At 40.4% G+C, this 25153-nt stretch overlaps 1 protein-coding gene and 1 long non-coding RNA gene across 5 annotated transcripts in view; one reads left to right on the forward strand and one right to left on the reverse strand.

Annotated features, from left to right (window-relative positions):
* LOC105466915 (dihydropyrimidinase like 3) overlaps positions 1-25153 on the forward strand; it is a 114624-nt gene that overhangs the window by 57511 nt on the left and 31960 nt on the right. For all 4 annotated transcript variants that reach the window (XM_011716110.2, XM_071098252.1, XM_071098251.1 and 1 more), the window contains one exon: positions 21944-22032. In XM_011716110.2, the coding sequence (XP_011714412.1) occupies positions 21944-22032 (89 nt within the window). The remainder of the gene's footprint in view (positions 1-21943; positions 22033-25153) is intronic.
* LOC105466914 (uncharacterized) lies at positions 1901-7193 on the reverse strand. Its single transcript, XR_978514.3, has 3 exons — positions 7082-7193; positions 3077-3114; positions 1901-1995 (listed from the first exon to the last, which is right to left on the reverse strand). It is a non-coding gene; the product is annotated as an uncharacterized lncRNA (long non-coding RNA).

Genomic DNA, 25153 nt, shown 5'->3' on the forward strand with positions numbered 1-25153 from the left:
GTGAAAGCTACATGGATTATCTCATTTAACTCACAGCAACTCTTATAGCTACAGTTATTAACCATCATTTTGCGTTCTGGAGGGAGGCTCAGAGAAACTAAGTAATTTGGCTAAAGTCACACAGCTGAAAAAGTAAGATCCTGGGATTGATCCCTGCAGAGGTAAATTAGTTTCATAGGCAAGAAAGCAGTAGTTCCATAGGCACAGGTGACTACCTCCTCCCGCCATTATCTCCAGCTGTCCACACCTGTTAGCTCCTAAATGTGGGTTCACAGAGTGGAAGAAGGATTGGAGATGGTCTGGCCAACCCTATCACATCACTATTGGAACAACAAGTGAGTTGTGTGTCCTCTTGACAGTGGTTCATGCGTTGCTTCTGCCAGCTGTCTGAGTGAGCTTCTGGCTTTTGCCCAGGAGCATGTATGAGTACAGGGTGGAAAAGCAGATGCTATTTTTCTGCCTTGCTTCAGAGCAGAGCTGGGTCTAAGGCCCTTTCTCACTCTCTATCCCTGTCTTCTTCCCAGACATAGCCAGGCTGTCTGTTTCCTTTCAGTCACGCGGAGAAACATTTGCAGGACACACCCAGCACTTTAAGCTAGATGGGGAAGCTCCACAGTAGAATGGTCCAGGAACCTATTTGGAACATCTGGAATTCAAGGACAACATTTCTCATGGCCTAATTACTACTTCTTTTCTCTGGAAGTGCTGGACAATGAGATTTTAAGGGTAAAATGAGATTTTATTTTTTAAGAGAAGAGTTCCTTGGACTAGTGGAGCAAAGGAACCCTCTTGTTCTTGGATGCGGAATAAGGAAGCGAACGCTGGAGGGAATATCAGCACACTGTGGTTCAGGCCTGCCTTTGCCTTTAATTTACTTGTCACTTTGGGCAAACCCTTATTATCCTTCTCAGATTCTGTATCAGTAAAATGAGGGCATTGAACCAGATGCTCCTTGAGGTCCCTGCCAGTGCAAATGACCCTGTGAGCCAGCCCCTCCTCACTTTGTTCCAAATTCACAGAGAGGAGTTCTAAGCCCTTCCTGTGAGGGAATATAGAGTAGGGAGAAAGTGGATGAGAGCAGCCATTGTTGGCTGAAACTCAGAGGGACCAGCCAACATCTGTATTGTATATAAGGGGCTTTGGTTGCTTTTTACACTTAAAGTCCCAGCCTTTTTCTCATTCAGGGAGTATACTTAATTAATAGATTTTGTGCAGAGGAGAGATGGACTAATAATGACTGATAGATCTTCTGCCTGGCAGAGCGTTAGTATTAATTCAGATGAGCATTATTAAAGTGGTATCATGATTCATTTGCTGTCACATACAGTCTTTCTTTAGGATAAGGCTACTATTGATAAGGGCATGAAAGCGATAAGTGCCCAAAATCTAGACTGGCCAAACAAACAAGAAAACAAATCGAAAACAACTCGGCGTCTGTATCTGCTCACCAAGCTCTTTTTTCAGCTGCTCTTGCTAATATTTTAAATATGATGACTGCCATCCAATGGAAATAATCTACCCTCAAAGGCCCAATCATGCCATGTACATGCCATGAGGATAGGGATGGTTTTTGTTTTGTTACCACTGAATCTCCAGCACTTAATCTTTGGTTGTCACATATTAGGCCCTCTGTATTTGCTGAATGACTGGGTGTATTTAACACTTACCTGCAGGAATGATTTCAAGAGAGAAGATCACCTGAAAGTATACCAATTTGTTCTTGTACATAATCTTCCGTTTGACAATTTTCTAGAATATTAACTTCTAAATAAGGCCACACTCTAAGGCATAGGATCACTGGGCCAAGAGAAACATGATAGCTCTTTAGCAGAACAAGCAAGTCATTGTAATCCAGGGCCTGACCTGGGCACATGTGCCAGAAAGTCCATCCATCACTTCGACTTCTTTCTTGTCTGGCCTCCAATCCTCTCTTCCAGATTCTGCATCTGGGCTCATTCTGAGCTTGTTTCAGGAGCCTACCTGGATACTTGTTGCCTGCAACAAAGACACCATTTCTCTTACTGCAAATGATTTAAAAGAATTAATACAGACCTTTATGTCCTCTTTCATGTAGAGGAAACTGTCACCATGACTCTTCGAACCAGGATACAATATAGATCTTAATTGAGGTCTCTTTGTGCCTTTGCACATAAACTATAAAGTCATTAGAGTTATTAGCAGCAACTAGATAGACCAATCTGCATTTGTAAAGCAAACTTGGTATTTTAGAAGCACTGGTTAAGGAGCAGCTCATAGTTCTTTTTGTTTCCCTGTTAGGGCTGGACATTTACATGGAATGGTTTTGTTTCTGTGTGTTCTTTCAAAAGATTTTTAGTCTCTTACCCCACTGCACCTGTCAGCTTTCTCTGAGCTACGTTTGGAGCTATTCTTATTACTAGTTTTTATTCTAAATGTAATTCTTTAGTTTGAGGGGTAGGGCCAGTTAACACAGATTTTACTAAGCTTATCTCTGGGTACAAATCAGAGAGTTCATGATTTCAATAGGTTTATGTGTAATGGTAATCAATAAAGCCTTTTAAAGGGAGTACAAAATGGGAGAATCAAAGTATATTCATGGAACCAAAAACCTTTGATTAGAAAGTGTTTGAAGAACTCTGTGTTATAAGAGTGTCATATATAATATAATCAGGTATGATAAAAGCATTTTGCTATTTTTTATTGCATAAAAGATATTTATTGACCGTACATTCTGGGAAAAGTTAGTTTAATAATAAGAATAATTCACATTTATTGTACCCTTGTAAAGTGCTTTTTATTCATCATCTCACTTAATTCTCAAAACAACTTAATTAGGTAGATAGATTTTTAACCAGGTCTTTCTTTCCATTTTATTGATGAGGAAATTTAGAGAGATTAAGTAATTTGCCTAATATCACACAAGGCTTAAATGATGGAACCAAAGTTCAAACTTAAGTTTATGTGACTTAGAGCCCCCATTCTTAACCCCACAGTATGGTGCTACCTTAAGTTAACCCCACAGTATGGTGCTACCTTAAGTTATCCCTCTCCCACCTCTGGAGTCACAAGACATTGATTCCAACTGGAGTTCACTTACTTCAAGTCCAGGGGTAAGTCCTTCTCTGCGCCTGTTTCCTGTAAGGTATAAGTGATGTAGGTTATGGGGGACATGGAGAACAGTTGGTGCCCCCTCCTCTGCAAAGGGGATGGACTCCTTAGCACTGCTTGGCATCAGGAAGCCTTCCAGCCTTCCTGTTAAGAGCAGTTTTGTTTCTGGCAGGTCCAAAGCTACTCCACACTGTTGTACTTACACAAACAACTTGCCAGGGAGATTCCCACCACTTTCAGCATCTTTACATTGAATTAGCGAAACTACCAATTAGGGATTCTTCCTAACGTGAATTTAAATGCCACCTTCTCATTTCATACTCCACACTGCATGCCCCATTCTCTTAAATCTTAGGTAAGATTCTTTTGAGGTTTAACTTACTATGACTCTGTAAAATTCGTACTTTCAGAGTCTCCATGGAGATTACTTTTTTCTTTATCTCTCCTTTAAAAAAACGGTATACATGTGCAGAACATGCAGGTTTGTTACATAGGTATATATGTGCCATGGTGGTTGGCTGCACCTATTGACCCATCCTCTAACTTCCCTCCATCACTCCCCAACCTCCCAACAGGCCCTGGTGTGCGTTGTTCCCCTCTCTGTGTCCATGTGTTCTCAGTGTTCACCTCTCACTTATAAGTGAGAACATGTGATATTTGGTTTTCTGTTGCTGTGTTTGTTTGCTGAGAATGATGCCTTCTAGCTTCATCCATGTCCCTGCAAAGGACATGATCTCATTCCTTTTTATGGCTGCATGGTATTCCATGGTGTATATGTACCACATTTTCTTTATCCAGTCTATCATTGGTGGTCGTTTGGGTTGGTTCTATGTCTTTGCTATTGTAAATAGTGCTGCAATAAACATACATGTGCATGTGTCTTTATAGTAGGATGATTTATATTTCTTTGGGTATTTACCCAGTAATGGGATTGTTGGGTCAAGATTTTTTTTTTAAGTCTAATGCCCCATCTTATGGATAATAAAACCAAGACCAAGTGGTACCCACCTAATATGCATTTTTGCTACTATCTGTTTTACTGTGGGGCACAAGGATTTTAAAATTAACTAAGGCTTTTTTTTTTATTACAAAATAAGGATGTTGGTTGTAGAAAAATTTACCAAAAGCACAAACAGTAAGGACAATAAAAATAAGCTACAATGAAATTACTCAGAGAGAACCACTGTAAACTTTCAGTATACCCATCTAGATTTTTTCTTTTGACTATATGTGCCATTTATTAAAATGATTCCACATATTGTTTATGCTGTTTTATGCCTTACTTTTCATTGCACAATATATTACATCTTTCCATGTTTTAAATATCCTTCCATAACTTTATTTTTAATAGCTATATATTATTACATTCCTTGGAAAATCTAGTTAAATGAATCTCATTTTGTTTGCATTGTTTTGATATTCTCCAAGATCTTTGCATTAACAACAAAAATGAAATGACAGATTTATTGTTGGTTGTTTTTTAGTTGAAGCCAAACTAAAAGCTACGCCAGAATGAGAGATTGAGTAACCTGCCTGAAGTCACTCAGCTCATGAGTATCAGACTACAGATTGAAATCCCAGTGTCTTTACTCTTAGCCTTATATTCTTGTCACCACTCATTCCTTCATTAGTTATGCCATTTTACATGGAAAACTCTACTTTCTCTCATTTCCTCCAGCTCTTGAATTAGCACATTTGTTTTCTCACCATCACCTTTGCCTTCCTCCCTGTCTTGCTGAGGCTGTTGACATTTGTAGAGGTACACTGTGTCTTGGGACCTGAAGCTACACAGCTGGAGAGGAAACATGGCCAGTTCTTCCCCACTCCTTACTGGCTCAACCTATAAGCTTGGAAGCTGGTTTTAATTTTACATTTTCTGTGTGTATGTGTGTTTGTTTTTAAAACTTTTTTCCACTTAATTCTTTCAAGGAGACCGTTATTTGAAATCATGCACTTTTTCCCTCAAAGTGAATTGGTGCCTCAAATCTTGATGAGATTACTTTGTTTGGGGATATTGATAAATTCATAGTGGGGTTCTTGGTTTATCCAATTAAATTGGTTTAAATTATGGCCTTATAGAGAGAAAGGACCTTCGACAACTTAGAAGGTTTTAAGGCAGTTGAATATAATCTTCTGCTTCTAGGGACTTCATCCTGGGTTTATTCCACCAAGAAGGTATGTTTTGTTTGTTTCCTTTTCATTTCACTTACTTCATTGCACGCTGTATCTCAGAACGCTTTTTTGCTATGAGAAATCATGGGAAAAACTTAGCTTTGCTTGGCTAGGGGCAGGAAGAGAAAAGGAACCTGTTATTCCAAGCTCTTCATTTGAATGATTGAGAAAATGTGGATCAAAAAGGGAAAATAGTTTGCCAAGGTCATATAGTAAAGTAGGTTTAAAAAATTATGAGGCATAGGACTCATTTTTCCTTGCTCTAGCTTAGTGCTTTTCTCTTAACTTTTGTTGAGGAAGGCAGAGAGTGAGGGGGAGAGTGAATTATGTCCCCTACCCAGTAATTGAAGTCTTAACCCTCAGTACCTTAGAACGTGACTGTATTGGAGGCAGGGTCTTCGGAGAGGTAATTAAGTTAAACGAGGTCATTAGGATGGGCCCTAATCCACTCTGACTGGGGAGTTTTATAAGAAGAACAGATTAGGACACAGACACAGACACACACAGAGGGAAGACTATGTGAGGACACAAGGATTAGAGGAGTTTGATCTGCATACTAAGGAGAGAGGACTCAGAAGAAACCAGGCCTGCTGACACCCTGGTCTCAGACTTCTAGCATTCATAACTTTGGGAAAATAGTTTCTGTTGTTAAAACCCTCAGCCTGTAGTACTTTGTTATGGCAGCCCTAGCAGAGTCATAAAGGGAGAAAGTGAAGAATGAAGAATGAAATTAAAACTTGAGAAATTCTCAGAGAGCAGAAAAGGGAGCCTCAAATAAAATTTATAAGAAATTATGGCAGGCCAGAGCCCATGCTAACTGATTTTCAATCATAATTGTGTATATGGCATTTCATTCAATTATATTACCATGCCCGTGTCATAGTTATTATTAACCCACTTTACAAATGAGGAAATTGGAGCTCAGAAAGTTAATTTGTCTCAAGTTCCATCATTATTAACTAACTGGCAGAACTAAGTCCAAATTCACCTTCTTGTCAGCCTTGAAAACCCTCACTTACTGTACTGTTCTATCTCCTGTTAAGAAGGTTAATGTAAGCTGCTTAGGAAACGTTACTTATCAAGTTATTTAATGTTAGGAGAAATAAAAAAAAAAATGTACTCCAAAGTCTGTGACCTGGAATCCACTTAATTGATTAGACAGGAAATATTTGGCCCTTGATTTTAGGATAAAAAGAGAGATTGGGGAATTTAAAAAGATAGTGTAATTAGATTTCAGTACAGTCTTCCCCGTGGCTTACACTTTGACATGTCTAAATGAACAGCTACATATAATGAAGAATTAAAGTTCATAGTGATATGCCGTGGGCCGTGAAGAAATCTGATCCATCAGACAGAATCAACAACTGTCACTATGTTGCATTTGCTAAAGAGGGAAACCAGATCCATAAATCTATAACAGGAGCAGACTTGGAAGCTGTCTATGTTGGAGTTTTACAAAGACATATTTTCAGTGATTAGATAGATAAATAGGCAATCAATCCAAAAAAATAATCAAAATAACCTGAGCTGCTGGTTAACCCAGATGTTATGGTATGGGAACTATGAAGTGCTTTAAATATTGAATGTAGATGTCTCTGTTGAAGCTGCCTCCTCCCTGTTTTAAAGTTGTGAAGTCTATCAATCCTGAAATATATAGGTTAAATTTACTTGGATATTTAGAAAGAAGACACAGTCAAGGTAAGAGGTGGACAGGCATTGTTTTCAACAGATGCTGGGATCATGTCCCAGCTAACTGTATATTAGCTGTGCATATTTGTTGGTTCTACCTTTAGAGTAGAATATTAAGCCAACCACTTCTCACCATTTTTCATCACTGTCATCGCCCTCATTCAAGCCTCTGTCATCTTACTCCAAGAACTGTCTGACTTTTCTCTGTGGTTCCACTTTGCCTACTCCGAAATTCATTCTCTATTCGTGATAACCAGGTGGTCCTTTAAAAAGGTAAATCAAACCAAGTCACTCCCCTGCTCAAATATCTCCCATTACACTTCAACTAAAACCCAGACCATGGCTCTTGAGGTCCCATGTGGGGTGGCAATGCCTACTTCTCTGGTCCCCAGTCCTGCCACTGACTGTCAGTGACTCAGCATCAGCCATCCTCCCATTATGACACATTCATGTCCAGCTCAAAACTTCTGTACTTGCTGTTTTGTTTTTTTTTCCTCCCTGGGACTCAGATTATTCACATCTATTCAGGAGACAGCTCCTTAGACATGCCTTCTTTGAAAATGTAATCAAATATCCCGGACTGTCTTCCCAGCCTCCACCATCCCCTTATCCTTTTTCTAAATTTCACTTATCACTGTTGAAATTATTCTACTTATTTAGTAACTTACTTATTCTTTGCACTTTCAGCCCCTGCAGTGCCTTATTTTATTTTGTTCACTATTGTATCACTAGTACTGTGAACAGGAGGCGTTTACAAATATTAGATGAAGGAATGAATGAATTAATTTAGACAAATGTTTCTCTCCCTGGGTTAAGTGGTTTGGAGAGAACAGGTGTCAAGGAAACAGGGTTATCAAAAGGCTGTTAGTCTATCTGCTCCATGATCCTAGGGACTCTGTGTCATACGCCACTGTATCACCAAAACCTAGCTCAGTCTACCCCTGAATGAATGGAATGATAAATGAAAGGTGAAGACTTGGGGCAACAGGGGAAGAGTGATAACACATAGGTGAAAACTGGCTGCGTCTGAGATGACTGGCAAAGATGATAACTTGTTTGCTATTTTTTGGACAAAATTTAATACATGTTACAACATACATCTTGCTTTGATAGACATAAAACATGTAACTGTATACTTCAGTCTGAAACATTTCTGAGCAGAGACACATCGTAAAAGAGTAGACTATTCCAAAAGAAGATTATTCGCCTGTTGTTAGATTCATAGAATGTTAAAGAGTGATCACTGGGAAGAGAAGTGGGCAACTTTATGCCTTTGCAGGTAAGGGATGAAGTCTTGGAGGTTTTAAGCACAGAGAATGTATTCCCATAATGTTAACATGGTCTTTGCCAATAGTAAGCAGTCTCGAATACATTCCAGGAGTTGCCTATCATGAGTAAAGCCTTAGATCTTTATTGAAGGCGAAGAAACCTTTTGTTCTAGGATTAACTACCCACTTGTCTCTGATTTTTGAGTTCTGATAATTTTTAAGTGGTGTCTCATTTGTATTTAGTTCAAGTGTTTGTTTCATTCAAGGTCTGCCTGACCTCTTGAAGGCCTTGTTCTCAGAGCATCTGCAGTTTTATCTATCAGAACAACTTGAAGAAGTTCAGGGCCAAAGAGTAAAAAATAGCCTCTACTTTAATAACCACCTCTCTATCCAATGAAAGCAGAACTGCGGTGTATAGGTTTTTAGACAGACAGATGGAAGCCTGTAACCAAGAAAATCAGTCATGACCATTGTCTGCTTTGTCAAGAAGGAACCAGAAAAAAAGGGCGAACTCGTCCCTTTCTTTCCTTACCTATATTCTTGTATAGGAAGTGTGTTTGGGTTGTTGTAGACAGGTAGTTAAGATATATGGTATGAATCAAACCAAACTAAAAAGAAATGAAAAGTCAAGTTACTTTTCAGGGATAAAGGAGAGGGGAGGTAGGCACCAGGTGGAAGGCTTTGACCTGAGAAGATTTAGGGAGATTTTAGCTTCTAAAGGAACTCACATTTATTGAGTACCTACTACGCACCAAAATCTGGGCTTAATGCTTACAGCATTCCTTTGAAAAAGATATTATTTTTCTCGTTTTACAGTCAGGACTCCAAAGCCCTTCCCTTTCCCACCATTCCTTCAGGCTAACTGGCACTGATTGATCGCTTGGGTTCTTGGGCTGCTTTAACGATGAGGACTCTCTTTGCACTCCTGTGTGACAGACCTAATCTTTGAGGTCTGGACTGCAAGGCAGAGCAAACTGGAAGACATCTGTGGTCTTTGAGACAATTTCTTCCTTCCACACTCTCCACGGGGCCCTTTTCATGGCCGCCTGGTGTGACGAGCACCGCAGCAAAGTGTTCTGTTAGACTTGCCCACCACGGACAGTTTTAGGAAGTTGCATAAGCCAGTGGTTGTGTGCTTATGACCACAATCCCCAAGAAGCTCCCACCAGCTTTAAAAGTACAATGTCAGACTTGAAGAAGAATCCCTGTGGCCTCCACAAATAGATGGGGAGCTATTGCCTGTCATTTGAAGGTGCTTCTCACACATTCCAAGGCCTGAGCCCACATTCCTCCTCTGGGAATTGCATTTTGGCAGGCTTTCAGATTTAGTGAAAAGGTTTCTTGTTTCTGAGAAGCAATAGGGTGGGAATTCACTGGACGTCTCTGTCATTGTAAAGGCCCTGTCAAAGCCAGCTGTCAGTCAGAAAAGATGAAAGGAGAGAGCTGCTTCTTAAAGAGGGAGCTGGGTACCATTAACAGCACAGCCGCTTGGAAAGGCGAAGGGGATCACAGAACTTTGACCAGAGTCCGTGGCTCCCGACTCCCATTCTAGGGATCTTTCCACCCTTCTTTTCTGCCTTTCAGTTGGCACAGCCGTTTTCAGTGTGGCATTAACTCAAGCCCGTCCACTAACACGTGACCATTCTCTTAAATCCCAGGCCACCATTTCAGTGACCTGCTACATGGCTCTATGGTTGACCAGTACCTCAAAATTATTCTTAGTCTTACACTTCTATTTTGTTAGTCCTTTTTCTGTTTCCTGTGTCTATTAATGGGCCCTCCCTAGCCATGCTGCTTTGAAATTCAGTCTGGTTTGGCACGTCTGCATCTGCGTCACTTTCCCTTCCTCTTCAGTTACTTAGTTGATTGACACTTTCTTCTGCAATGTGCCATTGCATTTTCTAATCCATATTCTTCCTGTCACACTGGACCACAGCAATTACCACATTCTTTTACCTTTTTATAATTTTCTTTATTAAGTTCCTTTTAAAAGTTTCAAAGTACATTACACATACGCAACTAGAGAAATAATGTAAATAAATAGAGGTGAGAGAAGAAAAAGTTTAAAAGGACCCCTACAACCTCTCTCTGCATCCTTTCTTTCTACAATATCCAATGTTAATAATATGATGTGCATCCTTCCAGAACTTTCTTCCAGATCAGCTCACACAAAAATACAATAAACATATTTACATACAGCATTTTTTGTTTGCTTTGACAAGAACTGGATCATATTTTGCATATTGCTCTACAACTTACTTATTTTAGATATTTCTTCAGTTCATGATGTAGATTTAGAGAAGGCCATAATAATCGTAATCCATATTTGTGGTGATATCATAGTTTATTAAATCATATCCCATTGTTGGCTATTCAGGGCCTGGGCTGGGTATTCCCTGCTTGCATCCCCAGATGCCCTCTCCACCTTTGTCTGCCCTGCTCCATACTCCATGTGTGGTGTGCATTAGGTGGTTTCTTTGCCCTTGGGCTTCTGGTTGCCTTTAGCTCTTAGGGCACCAAAAACAGATTAGAGGAAGAGTGAACACTGAAGTCAGGGTATTTTCCCCTGATTCCTTCCTGTCACTAGGTCATTGTGGGGCAGCTGCATGTCTCTGCTGAAGGTTACAGCTCCTGCCAGGCAGCCCCCTCCATACAGCTACAGTCTCCACCTCCAGTAACTACTCCCTCCCCTTTCCCTCTTCTGGCCCTGGAAATGGCTTGCTGCTGCTGGTAGGCCCTGGATGCTGCATATCCATTTATTTGCCCTAAACACTGCCCACACTTTGTTACGTAATTTCTTTGTTAAAGGCTTCTTAATAACTTCTTAATAATTTTATCTGTTTCCTGCTGGCACCCTGAGAGCTAAAGATCTTTTCTTTTTTTTTTTTTTTTCCCCCCTGCCACTTGCTGTTTCTAAGTTTTTCCTTCCTTTATCTCCAGCATGGGCCTCTGTCAGCTTGATTTTTTGACCCTAAGATTGACTATTTTACTTATTTTTTTGAAGATCCTTCTAGGGCTCCTACATAGTAAAGGTGAAACTTCCTAGTTGGCAGCCTTTTGCATCCCTTATTCCAGTATGTTAAGCATTGGAGGAAGGAGGATGCCTAACTTCACAATTTCTTATGGAAATGCATTTCTTGCATCAGTACCATTTGTTCTCCCAGTGATTGTGTGATGTTGGACCATGAGCTAATGTCCGTAAGCTTCCACGTCTTCATCAGTGCAATGGGGATGATAGCCGCATATAATTCATAGCACTCGAAGATTAATTAATTGAACAAGATGTACTTAAAGCTTCTACCTGTTTTCAGCAAATAAGAAGTTTTCAGTAAATAAGAGTTACGGATTATTGTAACACACTGTGATCATAATTGCCATTGGCCATACCCATGTGTACAAATCAGCTATTTACCCTAGATTCACTCAGGCAAGTCCTCTGTGTATCCTTTAATCTCTGCCAGACAAAAGATTTTTCTGCCTGCCTCTCCCCCACCGTCTCTTCCTTCCCTGCACCTTTCTTAATTAATAGACTTTGTGTTTTAGAGAAATTTTAGGTTTACAGAAAAATTGTGTACAAAGTACAAAGAACTTCCATAGACTCTTTCTCACTCCCTCCTCACCCCCAAGCTTCCTCTCTTATTAACACCTTACATTGGTGTGGTATGCTTGTTACAATAGATGAACCAGTATTGATACATTGAAGAAAGTCCAGTTTACATGAGAACTCGCTCATTGTTGAGTAGTTCTATGGGTCTTAACAAATGCAAAATGTCATGTGTCCATCATTACAGTATCATCTAGGACAGTTTCACTGCCCTGAGCCACTTCAGTGCTCCACTTACTCACCAGTTCATCCCTTCCCTATTGCCCTACCCCGCACCCCAACTGGTAACCACTGATCATTTTACTGTCTTTCTATAGTTTTACCCTTTGTCTTTCTAGGTCACATTACTGTTTGCGATCCTGGCTTACTTTTCTTACTGTTTTATCTTTACTTCTCTCTTCACCTTCTCTATTCAACTTCATGGCTAGTAGTTACACAAGCAAATGTTTCAGGAATGAATTATTAAACTCGTTTACCCTTAGAATAAAGACTTAGGTTGAATTTTAGGCACTTCTTCCTGATGGAATAGGCATTTGACTTTTGCACAGGCCCAGGGGCTCATGGGACAAGAGATCCTGTTTGATTGAAGCTGGATGTCACTTCTATAGTCTGCATATATAAGAGAGCTTCCACCCATGGCACATGTATTTAAGGCCTAAAAAGGAACAATGCAAAGCAAAACAAACAAGTAATGAAACACAAAACTATCATATAAATCCAGACCAAAGAGGGGCATGAATTAGCTCTCTAAAGCACTGACTTGGCTTTAATCCATACTGGACTTTATACTCTGGTCCTGAGCAACAGATTTCTCAAGCAGTTTATATAAAATGGTAATAGCTGCCTTATATTTGTACTGCAATTTGGATTTGATTTTAACAGTACATCGATATTGTAGCACAGTAGTAGGAACAGTAGTAATATGTGTAATGCCTACCACTTAGGAGTCTTTTTTTTTTTTTTTTTTTTGAGAAGGAGTTTTGCTCTGTCACCAGGCTGGAGTGCAGTGGTGCAATCTCAGCTCACTGCAACCTCTGACTCCCTGGTTCAAGCGATTCTCCTGCCTCAGACTCCTGAGTAGCTGGGATTATAGGGACACCACCACACCCAGTTAATTTTTGTATTTTTAGAGGAGACGGAGTTTCACCATGTTGACCAGGATGCTATCAATCTCCTGACCTCGTGATCTGCCTGCCTCGGCCACCCAAAGTGCTGGGATTACAGGCATGAGTAATCCCAGTGACCTGCGCCCAGCCAGAAGTCTTTTTTGAGTACCTAACCCTGCATCATGTCTTTAACTCTCACAGTAGCCCTGTGAGGTAGGCATTATTATCTATACTTTACAGATATATAAATGGGCCTTTTTAGAAAGATTTACCTTCACTCAGCTGAAGAAGCTGAGGCACAAAGAAGGATCAAGTTAGTTGCCTAAAATCACAGAATAACTTAATGGCAGAGATGCTAATGCAGCCCTTCCCTCAGTTGCTACCTGCAGTTCTGGGTAGCTTCAAAAACTGCTATTAGTGCTGGTTTTCTTCCCAGGCAGGAACCTTTCTATTTTTTCCAACCAAAAGCCCATTTAAAGATTTGCCACATGTCTTCACTTACCCAGATCTGGTATCTTATTTTCTGATAAGGCGTCTTTTTTCCTACACCTGACCTTACTCCACCCTGCCTCTTTCCCCATCCCCCCAAGCTTTGGACCCAAAGCATGGTCCCCAGTAATCTCATCCTTCTGCTGTACTGCCTGATGTGGATGGTCCCCGTCACTCTACTTTGGGTCTTGTTCTTGCTTCTGAGAGGCCCATGTGGACACATGTGGGCCTATACTTCAATAGCAGAGATGGTTCCAGCTGTTTCATGAGATCGTTTTAGGGGGTTCTGGAAGAAGGCATTAAATAACATGGAATCATGTAATGACACATTTTGTCCCCTCTCTAGTTCTTTTTCAAATCTTCTGAGTAGATCAAGGAAAAAGTCTCTGTTTACTACTAGTTTTTTATTAACATCTCCCTGATCCGTGATAATCTTCCTGTTTAACAAAATAACGAGATCATCCTTCAGAACCCTCTCGAAGGCAGCAGAATGTAGACAAAATTTAGTGATGTTTTTATTGTATTCATTCCTAGGTTCACTGTTTATTTTTGGCAAGTAATACTAGCCTAGAATTTATGAGACTAAGATAGTGTTTTCTTTTAAAATACATTTATATAAGGATAATATTAAGCAAATAACAGCACAGTTTATAGCGGGCTGTGTCAGATATCATGCAGGTAGTGCACAGATGACTGAGGTCTGAGCTACACAGACCCAGCTGACCTTTCTCATTGAGAATGGAAATGCTCTAGGGCTCCTCTTGTCCGATGCTGTCCCTCCCCTCCCCATTCTCTTGCTCCTGGCTTGTTATCTATTTGTACTTATCTGTGTCTGGAACGCTGTTGAAGATTAAGAGACCATATTATCAGGGGGCTAGGATTAGGGTGCCCCCCACAGTCCATTCCCCCATCCGCTCTGACCCAGGGCAGGCCACATCACTTGTCAGGCCCTTTGATAATGACATCTTTAAAATGGTTAACGTGAAGTTCTGGGGAGGGAAGAATGCGCATAGCTGGCTTTGATTCTCCAGTTCAGACAACAGAGCAGCCACTCTGCCCTGGTTAATGCTGCCCTGGGCTACTGCTGACTTCACATTGCTGTTTTTCCTACCTTGTATCTGTCCCTCTAGGGCTAAACCAAAGAGAATAAAGAAAGTGAAGACAGTGCTTTCCATGTGTTATGTATTCTGCTTTGCGGGTTGCATTTTGAAGGGAGTGCCCCAAGTTGACCTACTGGAAGTACACCTCCGTGGTCACTAAGTACGTTTAGATGCTAAGGAAAAGAAGGAATGTTTGAGACTCTCATCTGTAGCAGTTCAGAGGTTTGGAATAGCCAGCCCTGGTAAACTATGCCCAGTTTCAATAGACTCAGCCAAGAAACTGCATTGCTCCTCAAGATGTCTATCTTCTCCCAGGCCTTTCTCTTTGTCTCAATGGCATGCTTGTCATCAAGGGTCCTAGAAACACACCCATATACTGGAGGGAGTGTGGGTGGGAGGCAGCTCTAAGACCTTACTGCCCACTCTACAGTCCTGCTGGAAGAGAGTAGATTGTTATCTCCTCACAAGGGCTTATTTCCAGAGGAAAAATGACCTGGAGGGGCCATGGGAACTTGCCCTGTGGGGTTGGGTTTAAAAGGGGAAGTCTTGGCTGACCTTGGCTGCTGGTGGCAGGAGCTGAGAACAGTTGCTGAGGCTTGGCTGGGGACTGGCGTCTCTGGAATTCCCTTTATGGCAAGGTCTGTTATATTTTGATTAACAAAGTGTTAGTTCAGTCCTTCTTGAGTATTTGTGAGAGAGGAGTTTTACAATGGCTGGTTATAATTGTCAGAAATAATGATGATGATAGCTCACATGTATTGAGCATTTATAGTGTGCCAAGCAGAGTTCAACCCTTTATATATAGTATACTCCATAATCCCTGTCTGCACCCTCAGAAAAAGGTATCATTGTCCCCATTGTTCACTGATGAGGTAACTGAAGCCCACCCAGAGAGGTGAAGTCATTTATCCAAACACGGGCAGTGTTGGTGCTAGAAGTCAAGCTCATGTCTGCATGTCTCACCCAAGGCAACCTATTTAATAGCAGAGCCAGGATAAGAACTCGAGTCTCCTGAGAGCCTATTTAGTACCTTTTCCTAAATATCACCTTAAGTCAACTGGACTATCTTAGAATGTCAGGTTTTTTCTCTCTTCTTGAAGTGATGCTGCTTTGGGGAAGAAAAACAAGATTTCATCCATGCAGTCTATCCGTCCTGATGTTTTCTTAAGAGTGAAAGTGTTTTAGGAAATCAAATCTAATTGCCCAAATGGGAATTTATTTTAAATAACCACCTGCACGTTCATCTGGATTTTAAAAGGATCTTGAATCCACACTGAGAAGGCCAGAGTCTGCATTTTGTTAATGCAGGTAACAAAATATTTGATTTTGGGAGTCTCATTCTTCATTTTAAATCCTCTTTATAGGATTATAGTTTTTACTCTGAGCTGCTGGAATGTCTGCAGAGTGTGGAACAGATGTGTCTTAAGCACTGTTCTCAGGCTGATTTTATTGACTGGGAAGAAGTCCATGGAGGGCTTTGGTTTCTCCAGGAGGCGTGTTCTCATCACCTCAGATAGACCAAGGTGGTAATTTATGTTCTCTAAGTTGAAGACTAGGGCAGGAAAACTAAAATGGAGCCCAACATCTCTAGTAGGCTTTTACCTGAAGATTCTGTCTTTTCATTGCCTATTTTACTTTGCATCTGTCATTCTTAATAACATTCCTTATAGCATTTATTACATCTTCCATTTCTCTCTCCCCACCCTTTCCTCTCTTTCTTCTCTTCTTCCCCCTCCTTTCCTTCCTTTCTTTTTTCTTTTTCCTTTTTTTTTGTTTGAGACTGACTCTCTGTCACCCAGGCTGGAGTGCAATGGTGCGATCTCGGCTCACTGCAATCTCTGCCTCCCAGGTTCAAGTGATTCTCCTGCCTCAGCCTCCCAAGTAGCTGGGATTACAGATGACTGCCATGATGCTTGGCTAATTTTTTTTTTTTTTTTGCATTTTTAGTAGAGACAGGGTTTCACCATGTTGACTAGGCTGCTCTCGAACTCCTGACCTCAGGTGACCCACCCACCTCAGCCTCCCAAAGTGCTGGGATTACAGGCATGAGCCACCGCACCTGGCCCCCATCCTTTCTTTTTTCTTCCCTCCTTTCCTTCCTCCCTTCCTCCTTACCTTTTTCCCTCCCTCTCTTTTGCTTTCTCTCTCTCTTTTTACTTCCTTTATTCATTTCTTTGTTCCTCTCTCTTTCATTCTTCTTCTCCCACACTCAATTTTTTATGGTTAGTTTTCCTAATCAGTATCATACCCTAGTGAAGGAAAAGATGTTACACTTATATCACACTTTAAAGTCCTGTGCCAAGCTGGATTGCAAAGTAGATCCCTTTGTAAACTACGTTAACACATTCAGGCCATAAGGGGCAGGTGTATTGCACTGATTTTATAAGCAGTGGCTTAAAAGTTACTGGATTCCTAAAGCTACCTGCCTCAGAGAACTGGTCAGCAGTTTGGACACTGGAACAAATTCAGTATCAGAGAAGAGAGCTCTGTCAGAAAGAGCTGCTTGCTATAAGGTTGAAAGACACTTGGTACAGTGGCCTAGGAGAAATCAGTGAAGTGCCAGGAGATGGGAGACATGGATTTACTTCAAATTGGAACTAATCTACTCTGTCACTTGGAGAAGGTCACTCACCTCTCTGTGTATATCTCCCCATTTGGAAAATAAAAATAGTCTGTCACCAGCGTACTTCATAAGACTTAAAAACATTCAAAGTATTATAAATAATATTAATGGAATAAATATATTTATTAGCTTTTTACTTGTGTGCTAGATAATACACACAAACACACACACACACACACACACACACACACACACACACACACACACACACACACACACACTGGCAGCCACCCTGTGAGGCGAGCTAAGTAGTATTATCCACTCTGGGCTGATGAAAAAAAACGATGCTCTGAGATGTTAAGTCCCAACTCAAGATCACACACCTAGTTAAGTGGTCTGATTCTCACAGCAGTGGGAAAACTCAGCTGGACCCAAACTTGCCAGCTGGTGTGCCTGGAACCCCGCTGGGCTGCAAGACAGTGACACACTCAGCTCTTGGTAGCTGTGCAGGGCCTAAGACAGGTCAGTGGCTGGTTGCTTCAGGCTCTGAGTAGGTTCATTTTGGGTTCTGGATACCCTTCAGGTTACCATAGCATGCCCTAGAGATACCATCATTCTCTCTCTCTCTCTCTCTATATATATATATATATATTTACATTAGAAAGATTGCTAATTTGTAGACAAGACCATTTGACCTCCTTAGGCATCAGCTCATGGACGCTTGGCAGTATTGGCTGCCAGGAACAGAAGGTGAAGAGGCCCACTGAGCCATATTCATCACTGAGGGCAACTTTTATTTTATTTTATTTTATTTTATTTTATTTTATTTTATTTTAAGTTCTGGGATACATGTACGAGATGTGCAGGTTTGTTACATAGGTAAACATGTGCCATGGTGGTTTGCTGCATCTGTCCATCCATCACCTAGGTATTAAACCCAGCATGCATTAGCTGTTTATCCTGATGATCTCACTCCTCCTCGCACCACAACCACCATGACAGGCCCCAGTGTGTGTTGTTTTCCTCCCTGTGTCCATGTGTTCTCATTGTTCAGCTCCCACTTATGAGTGAGAACATGTAGGGTTTGATTTGCTATTCCTGTGTTAGTTTGCTAAGGATTATGGCTTCTAGCTCCATCCATGTCCCTGCAAAGCAGAGAACAACTTTTAATCAGAGATGTTGGGTTTGTTCATCTTGTTGGCTTTTGATCCTAGCATGTGTTAATCTATCAGGCTTATCCATGAATTCATAGACAAACACTTTTTTGTGTCCAGTGAGGTTTGATTTTATGTGACCTGGGGGTGGTCAGTGGTTGTGTCATACCCCACACTCACATTCCGCAGTGCCAAGCCCAAGAATTGCCTTTCAGAATCCTCTTTGTTGATGACTGATTTGCCTAGGCTGCCTTTTGTAGTGGATCCCCCTTCCATGCAAAGAGTTAAAATTGGGGAGGGTAGCAGGGCAAGCTGAGGACCCCTAGAGGAGCATTTATTTGAGCTCTTTAAGTTCAGATTTTGATATTTTTGCTCCGCATGGTGAAAACAAATAATAATAACATTAATATTTGTAGCCCATGAAGCAAAGTCTTCTTAATCTCTTCTCTGAAACCTACACCAGGCCTATCATTCATCTTTGGGCTCTGTTTAGATTGCTGATTATTGAGCCAGAAAGATTTTATTTAATTACTATTTGAAAAGTTTCCAATGATACCATCTCAATGGTGTTAATTCCACTTGGATCAGTGCTTACTATCCCCCTGATGTACATAGGGCTGGAGATAGCATTTGCTGCTTTGCTGACATTTCATGCTTGTTGAAGGGAGTGATGATCACACCAGTGGCTCAGGGCTGGGAGTCCTTAGGCTGGTCATATTTCATAACTAGTCTCAGTTCAGACAGAAACTGGCCCCTTTCCAAAAACCAGTTTAGTTCAGCTCTTTGCTAGGAAGATAAAGAAAATTAGGAAAGCGTTGAATTATGAGAGGGAGGGTACTCTTACAGTTACCAAGATTGTTATTATTATGAAGTTCCTTTTGAAGATGCTCTGTCACCTTCCTGGACACACATAGAACTGTGGGGTGGGGTTGGGGGTAGGGAGGTGGGCAGTGGTTCCTTGTGCTAGTCTGTGACTTGGTACTGGGCTGGCTGATGGCTGCATAAGGAGCTTATAAAATGCAGATTTGGTGATGTAGAGCACAGCCTGGGAATATGTATTTTTCTAATGTACACACTAGTTTGGAAGCACAGACCTAGGACTGCCTCATGTAATTTTGCAGTACTATTAAGATAGTATATCACGAAGCCATCATTTATTTTCTCAAAATTTAATTTTTGGCCACTTCCCACAATATTCTGACCCAGACGCCTTTCCATCATGTGGATATAATACAACCTCCTGTGTCCCACCCTTCACCTATTCATTCAACCAGTATGGAATAGCTGTCTAGGATGAGCTCCAGGAACTAAGGTAAAATACCAAAAGATACATTGTTCCAGGACTAAAGGAGTCTTTGGTTTAGTCAAGAGATACTTGAATAATAAATAAATCAGCTACAGTAGAACATTGTTATTTTTCCAACTAAACTGCAGTGGGAGCAGGTGAAATTTGCTGGAAGGTCAGGTCACACATCATGGAGGAAAAGCCCTTTGGAGCCTTGACAAAGGAGATGACTGCTAGATGCCAGGTGATTATATGAGAAGGCAGAGAGAACATTTTTGTAAATGCCCAGTGGACAGAGAGCCTGATAATGTGACAAGAACTGCATGTTTTGTCATTTTAAAATACAGGCCATACATAATAGAAATGAGGGTGGATATATTGACAGACCAGATCATGAGGAGCTTGTTTATCATGTGTGGTGGACGTTTGTGTTTGACCTCCTAGGCATGTCTTCCTTGCCACACATGTAGTTTGTTTTGAAACACCTCACTGATCTGTATCTTTAAAAAAATAATTCCCCTCACAATATGACACGATGAAATTTCTTCTTATGCAATACCTTAGAAGAGCAGGAGAAGCTAAGTGGTAGTTTTCTATATCCCAGATGGGGCCTACCTTCAAATCTCATTTTCTGGCCCTTTCATTTCTGAAGCCAAAAGTCAACCTGGTTTTGGGGCTCCATCCTCCATAAAATTTATATCCTCTTTGAAAGCTGGTGTTCTCAATCAGGGGCTATAGAATCAGCATCAAGGGAATGATGACCATGGTTGGCCCTGCATATGACGTCTCCCTGCCCCTGACCACTTGATCAATGACTCTTAATCCCCATAGTCAAATAGCCATGGAGAACATTTGCCCTGAGCAATGCATTCTAAGGCTGACTTCTCAACACAGATCTTCACTCCTCTTACAATCCTGACATATGTCTCAGTGTATTTTCATTCTAACTCACTCTTACCAAACCCAGCATGAATAGCCTGCCTACCTCCCCAATCTGATTTAATGCTACTTTCTTCCTTGAACCCTAAACTCCTCCCACATTGAGCTTTTTCAGGTTTTCAGAGCAACAAAACTTAGTCCTACCTCTGGGCTTGTGCACATGCTATTCCTTCTACCTACAGAAGTTCTTCACCCCCATCCCCATCTACATTGCTCTTCCCTGAAAAGACGTTTTCCAGCCTCTTAAGCCCACTCCCCTTTATTTTGTGATGCTTAATATAATTTTAGATTGCTTGATTTTTTTTTTTTTTGAGTTTATTTCTCTATTACCAGACTTTCCCTTTAAGCTCCATAAAAGCAATGACCTGGGAATGGATGGGTGGATGGATGGATGGATGGATGGATGGATGGATGGATGGATGGATGGAGTTGAAATCTCTTTGTGAAGTTGAATTCTTCACAAAGTCCAGCCTCTCATTCTTTATTCATGCTATAGCTACACTCAGCCAGACTCCTGGGAGTTGTCTTCTCCTCCATGAACCCAACAAAGCTGCATCCATCCCTCATACTCCAGTCTAAGCTCCATTCATTTGATGAAACCTGTGATCTGTCGAGTTGACACTGATTTGTCCCTCTCCTGACTTATATGTAAAGTATATGTTTACTTCGTTAATAACTTGCATTGTTTCCAGTTGGGTGACTCAAATTTCATCTAAGTTATAATTTTTTTTATTTTTATTATACTTTAAGTTCTAGGGTAAGTTATAATTTTTAAAAAGGCTTTATTTGTCTCATAATTGAAACAATAAAGAAATGCACTCAGAAAATGTGAGAAATATTGAGTATAATGAAGTAAATATAAATCCTGCACAATTTCTCCACTGAGAGTTAAATACTATAGATACTTTGCCTTTTTCCCTTCTAGTGGTTTTCTTATACATTTTGCAATATTGTGTATACTTGTGCATACATTTGTAAGTGTGCTGAATTTTAGACCTAACCATGATCTGAGCATGCCCTCGTGTCATTACAAATACTTTTAAAAGCCTCTTTCCTTGTATGCCTAGCCATATGTTCTATTTTTGAGAATCACCATTGAGTGTCAACAGAGTACCAGAGAGTGCACTAGGCACTGAGGCATAGGTTATCCCACTTTAAATATTTAGTGCCTACTGAATCAGAAAATATAATAATATAAAGAATGTCTCACTTACTTGAGTAGATATGTTTCCAGGTGGTTATAATATTAATAGATTGCAGAAGCAAGAGGTGAAACTCTAGAATAATTTGAGTTAAGGACAACCAAGAAAGACTGGCTCCCCAACAAATACACCTACACTAAATGTTGAGTGCATTGAGCACACATATGTCTTTGGTAAATGTGTTTCTACTAGACATCTAGAACAATGAATTGGGAAAACCTTGGCAGACCACTCTTCTCTGAAATCATACCTGTGATAATGACTCATGTTTTCCTTCTTTTCTAGAGTGACCGTCTCCTTATCAAGGGAGGCAGAATCGTCAATGATGATCAGTCCTTTTATGCTGATATTTACATGGAAGATGGCTTAATAAAGTATGTATATGGAATTCTTCTCTTTATTGTTTTGCACTTCCTCTCTTCATTAATGGCTCATAAAGAAGCTTGGATTACATGAATGTAGTGAAAAAAATCTTAATTTAATCAACAGAATGAAACGATACTGAGGGCAACTTTGTGCAGAAAGTATTGATGTGCATTCTATGGGTCATGGAAAAGTGCAAGATGTGGCCATCATCCTTAAGGATACTGGAAGATGTGCACAAATTACAGCACCCTAAAAATATAAGGCTTTGTGCAATAGGTATCAAACGAGTTGAAGTCAGGATAAGTGATTTAGAAGTACAAAGAAGAAGAAATTCATTTAGAAGTAACGCTTTGGGGTAGAGAGAGTATTTAATCTGAACCTTGACATAAGGATAGAACTTAGGTGGGCAGAGCACAGACAGGACATATATTTCATGCAAGATTTGCAAATAAATTCATTAGGCATGTATAATTACATTCCAAAATGTATACTATTGGATGCCTGTAAGTGGCACAGCCAGGTAAGTTTTATGTGTAGATTCCCTACATAGTAAACTTTAAAAGAAGATTTGATTTACATAGTGTTTCATCACAGAAAACAAAGTACACTACCCTGCTAAGGTGTTGCATAAGACTGGGTGTATCAAACCCATTCTATTAGTCCCCTATGGTCTCTTTTAGTTTTATTTTTATATGACTTAACTTCATTGACTAGTTAAAGATTTTGGTTATAAGAGATCTCTTGCTTATCTTTGAAAAGTTGGCTTAGATATAGTTTTCTGCAGACAAATGTTTTTTACGAGCCCCAAAGTCTAGGCTAGCTTTCCCTTCTGTGTGCTTTCAAAACAGTTGCGCTCGGCTGGGCATGGCGGCTATCATTAAGTGCCTGTAATCCCAGCACTTTAGGAGGCCGAGGCGTGCAGATCACTTGAGCTCAGGAGTATGAGACCAGCCTGGGCAACATGGTGAACCCCTGTCTCTACTAAAAATACAAAAATTAGCCAGGTATGGTGGTGTATGCCTGCAATGCCAGATACTCAGGAACCTGAGGCAAGAGAATCACTTGAACCCAGGAGGTAGAGGTTGCAGTGAGCCAAGATTGTGCCACTGCACTCCAGCACTCCACCCTGGGTGACAGAGTTAGGCTCTGTCTCAAAAAAAAAAAATAATAACCAAACAAACAAAACCAGCTTGTGCTTTCATCAATCATGGCAATTCTGACACTGTTAGTCTCCTTTGAGGGTAAGGAGACTTACTTGCTCTCGTATCTTACTTGCGTATCTTGTTTATTCTATATCCCCAATACTTAACCCAGGACTTAGCACATAAAAATTTGGTAAGAGCTACTTTTTGAGTGTGTAGTATGTGCCAGGCACAATGTTAAACGTTTTGCATGCTTTCTGTCAATCAGCCAGCAGCCCTCCGAAGTAAGTACTATACTATTATTATCCTCTTTCCTGAGATGAGGAGAAAGCAGCACACAGAGAGTAAATAACTTGATAAAGGTCAATGTATTAGTCAAATACATTGAATGAATGAGCGAGTGAATGAATGAATGAATGAATGAATGAACAAATGCAAGAACGAAAAATACTTGTTCATAGTTACTTTGCCAATTTACATTATTACTTTTTCATACTGGAAGTAAGAAAAATGGAAACAATGGGCCACACTTGATTTTATGTTTTTCTATTAACTAAAAAATTATTATGTATAGTTGGCTCTATTCAGAGGTAGCAAGCTCTCTCATTTGGAGAGAATGAGAAAAATTTGTTATCAAATGCTTCCTCATTTCAGAGTTCATCATAAGCAGCACTAATTGTTCACAGAACTTTATTATTATTATTATACTTTAAGTTCTGGGATACACTTGCAGAACGTGCAGGTTTGTTACATAGGTATACATGTGCCATGGCGGTTTGCTGCACCCATCAGCCTGTCATCTACATTAGGTATTTCTCCTAATGCTATCCCTCCCCTTTCCCCCATCCCTGACAGGCCCTGATGTTTGATGTTCTCCTCCCTGTGCCCATATTTTCTCATTGTTCAAGTCCCACTTACAAGTGAGAACACGTGGTGTTTGGTTTCCTGTTCCTGTGTTAGTTTACTAAGAATGATGGTTTCCAGCTGCATCCATGTCCCTGCAAAGGACATGAATTCACTCTTTTTTATGGCTGCGTACTATTTCATGATGTATATGTGCCATGTTTTCTTTATCCAGTCTCTCATCGATGTGCACTTGGGTTGGTTCTAAGTCTTTGCTATTGTGAATAGTGCTGCAATAAACAATACGTGTGCATGTGTCTTCATAGTAGAATGATTTATATTTCTCTGGGTATATACCCAGTAATGGGATTGCTGGGTCAAATGCTATTTCTGGTTCTAGATCCTTGAGGAATTGCCACACTGTCTTCCACAATGGTGGAACTAGTTTACACTCTCAACACTGTAAAAGCGTTCCTATTTCTCCACATCCTCTCCAGCATCTGTTGTTTCCTGACTTCTTAATGATCGCCATTCTAACTGGCGTGAGATGGTATCTCATTGTGGTTTTGATTTGCATTTCTCTAGTGACCAGTGATGATGACTTTTTTTTTCATATGTTTGTTGGCCACATAAATGTCTTCTTTTAACAAGACTCTGTTCATATCCTTTGCCCACTTTTTGATGGGGTTGTTTGTTTTTTTCTTGTAAATTTGTTTAAGTTCCTTGTAGATTCTGGATATTACCCCCTTGTCAGGTGGATAGATTGCAAAAATTTTCTCCCATGCCTGTTCACTCTGACGATAGTTTCTTTTGCTGTGCAGAAGCTCTTTAGTTTAATGAGATCCTATTTGTCAATTTTGGCTTTTGTTGCCATTGCTTTTTGTGTTTTAGTCAAGAAGTCTTTGCCCATGCCTATGTCCTGAGTGGTATTGCCTAGGTTTTCTTCTAGGGTTTTTACGGTTTTAGGTCTTACATTTAAGTCTTTAATCCATCTTGAGTTAATTTTATATAAGGTGTAAGGAAGGGGTCCAGTTCCTGTTTTCTGCATATGGCTAGCCAGTTTTCCCAACACCATTTATTAAATAGGGAATCCTTTCCCCATTGCTTATTTTTGTCAGGTTTGTCAAGGATCAAATGGTTTTAG

The sequence above is a fragment of the Macaca nemestrina genome, chromosome 6, assembly GCF_043159975.1.
Source record: "Macaca nemestrina isolate mMacNem1 chromosome 6, mMacNem.hap1, whole genome shotgun sequence".
Classification (NCBI taxonomy): domain Eukaryota; kingdom Metazoa; phylum Chordata; class Mammalia; order Primates; family Cercopithecidae; genus Macaca; species Macaca nemestrina.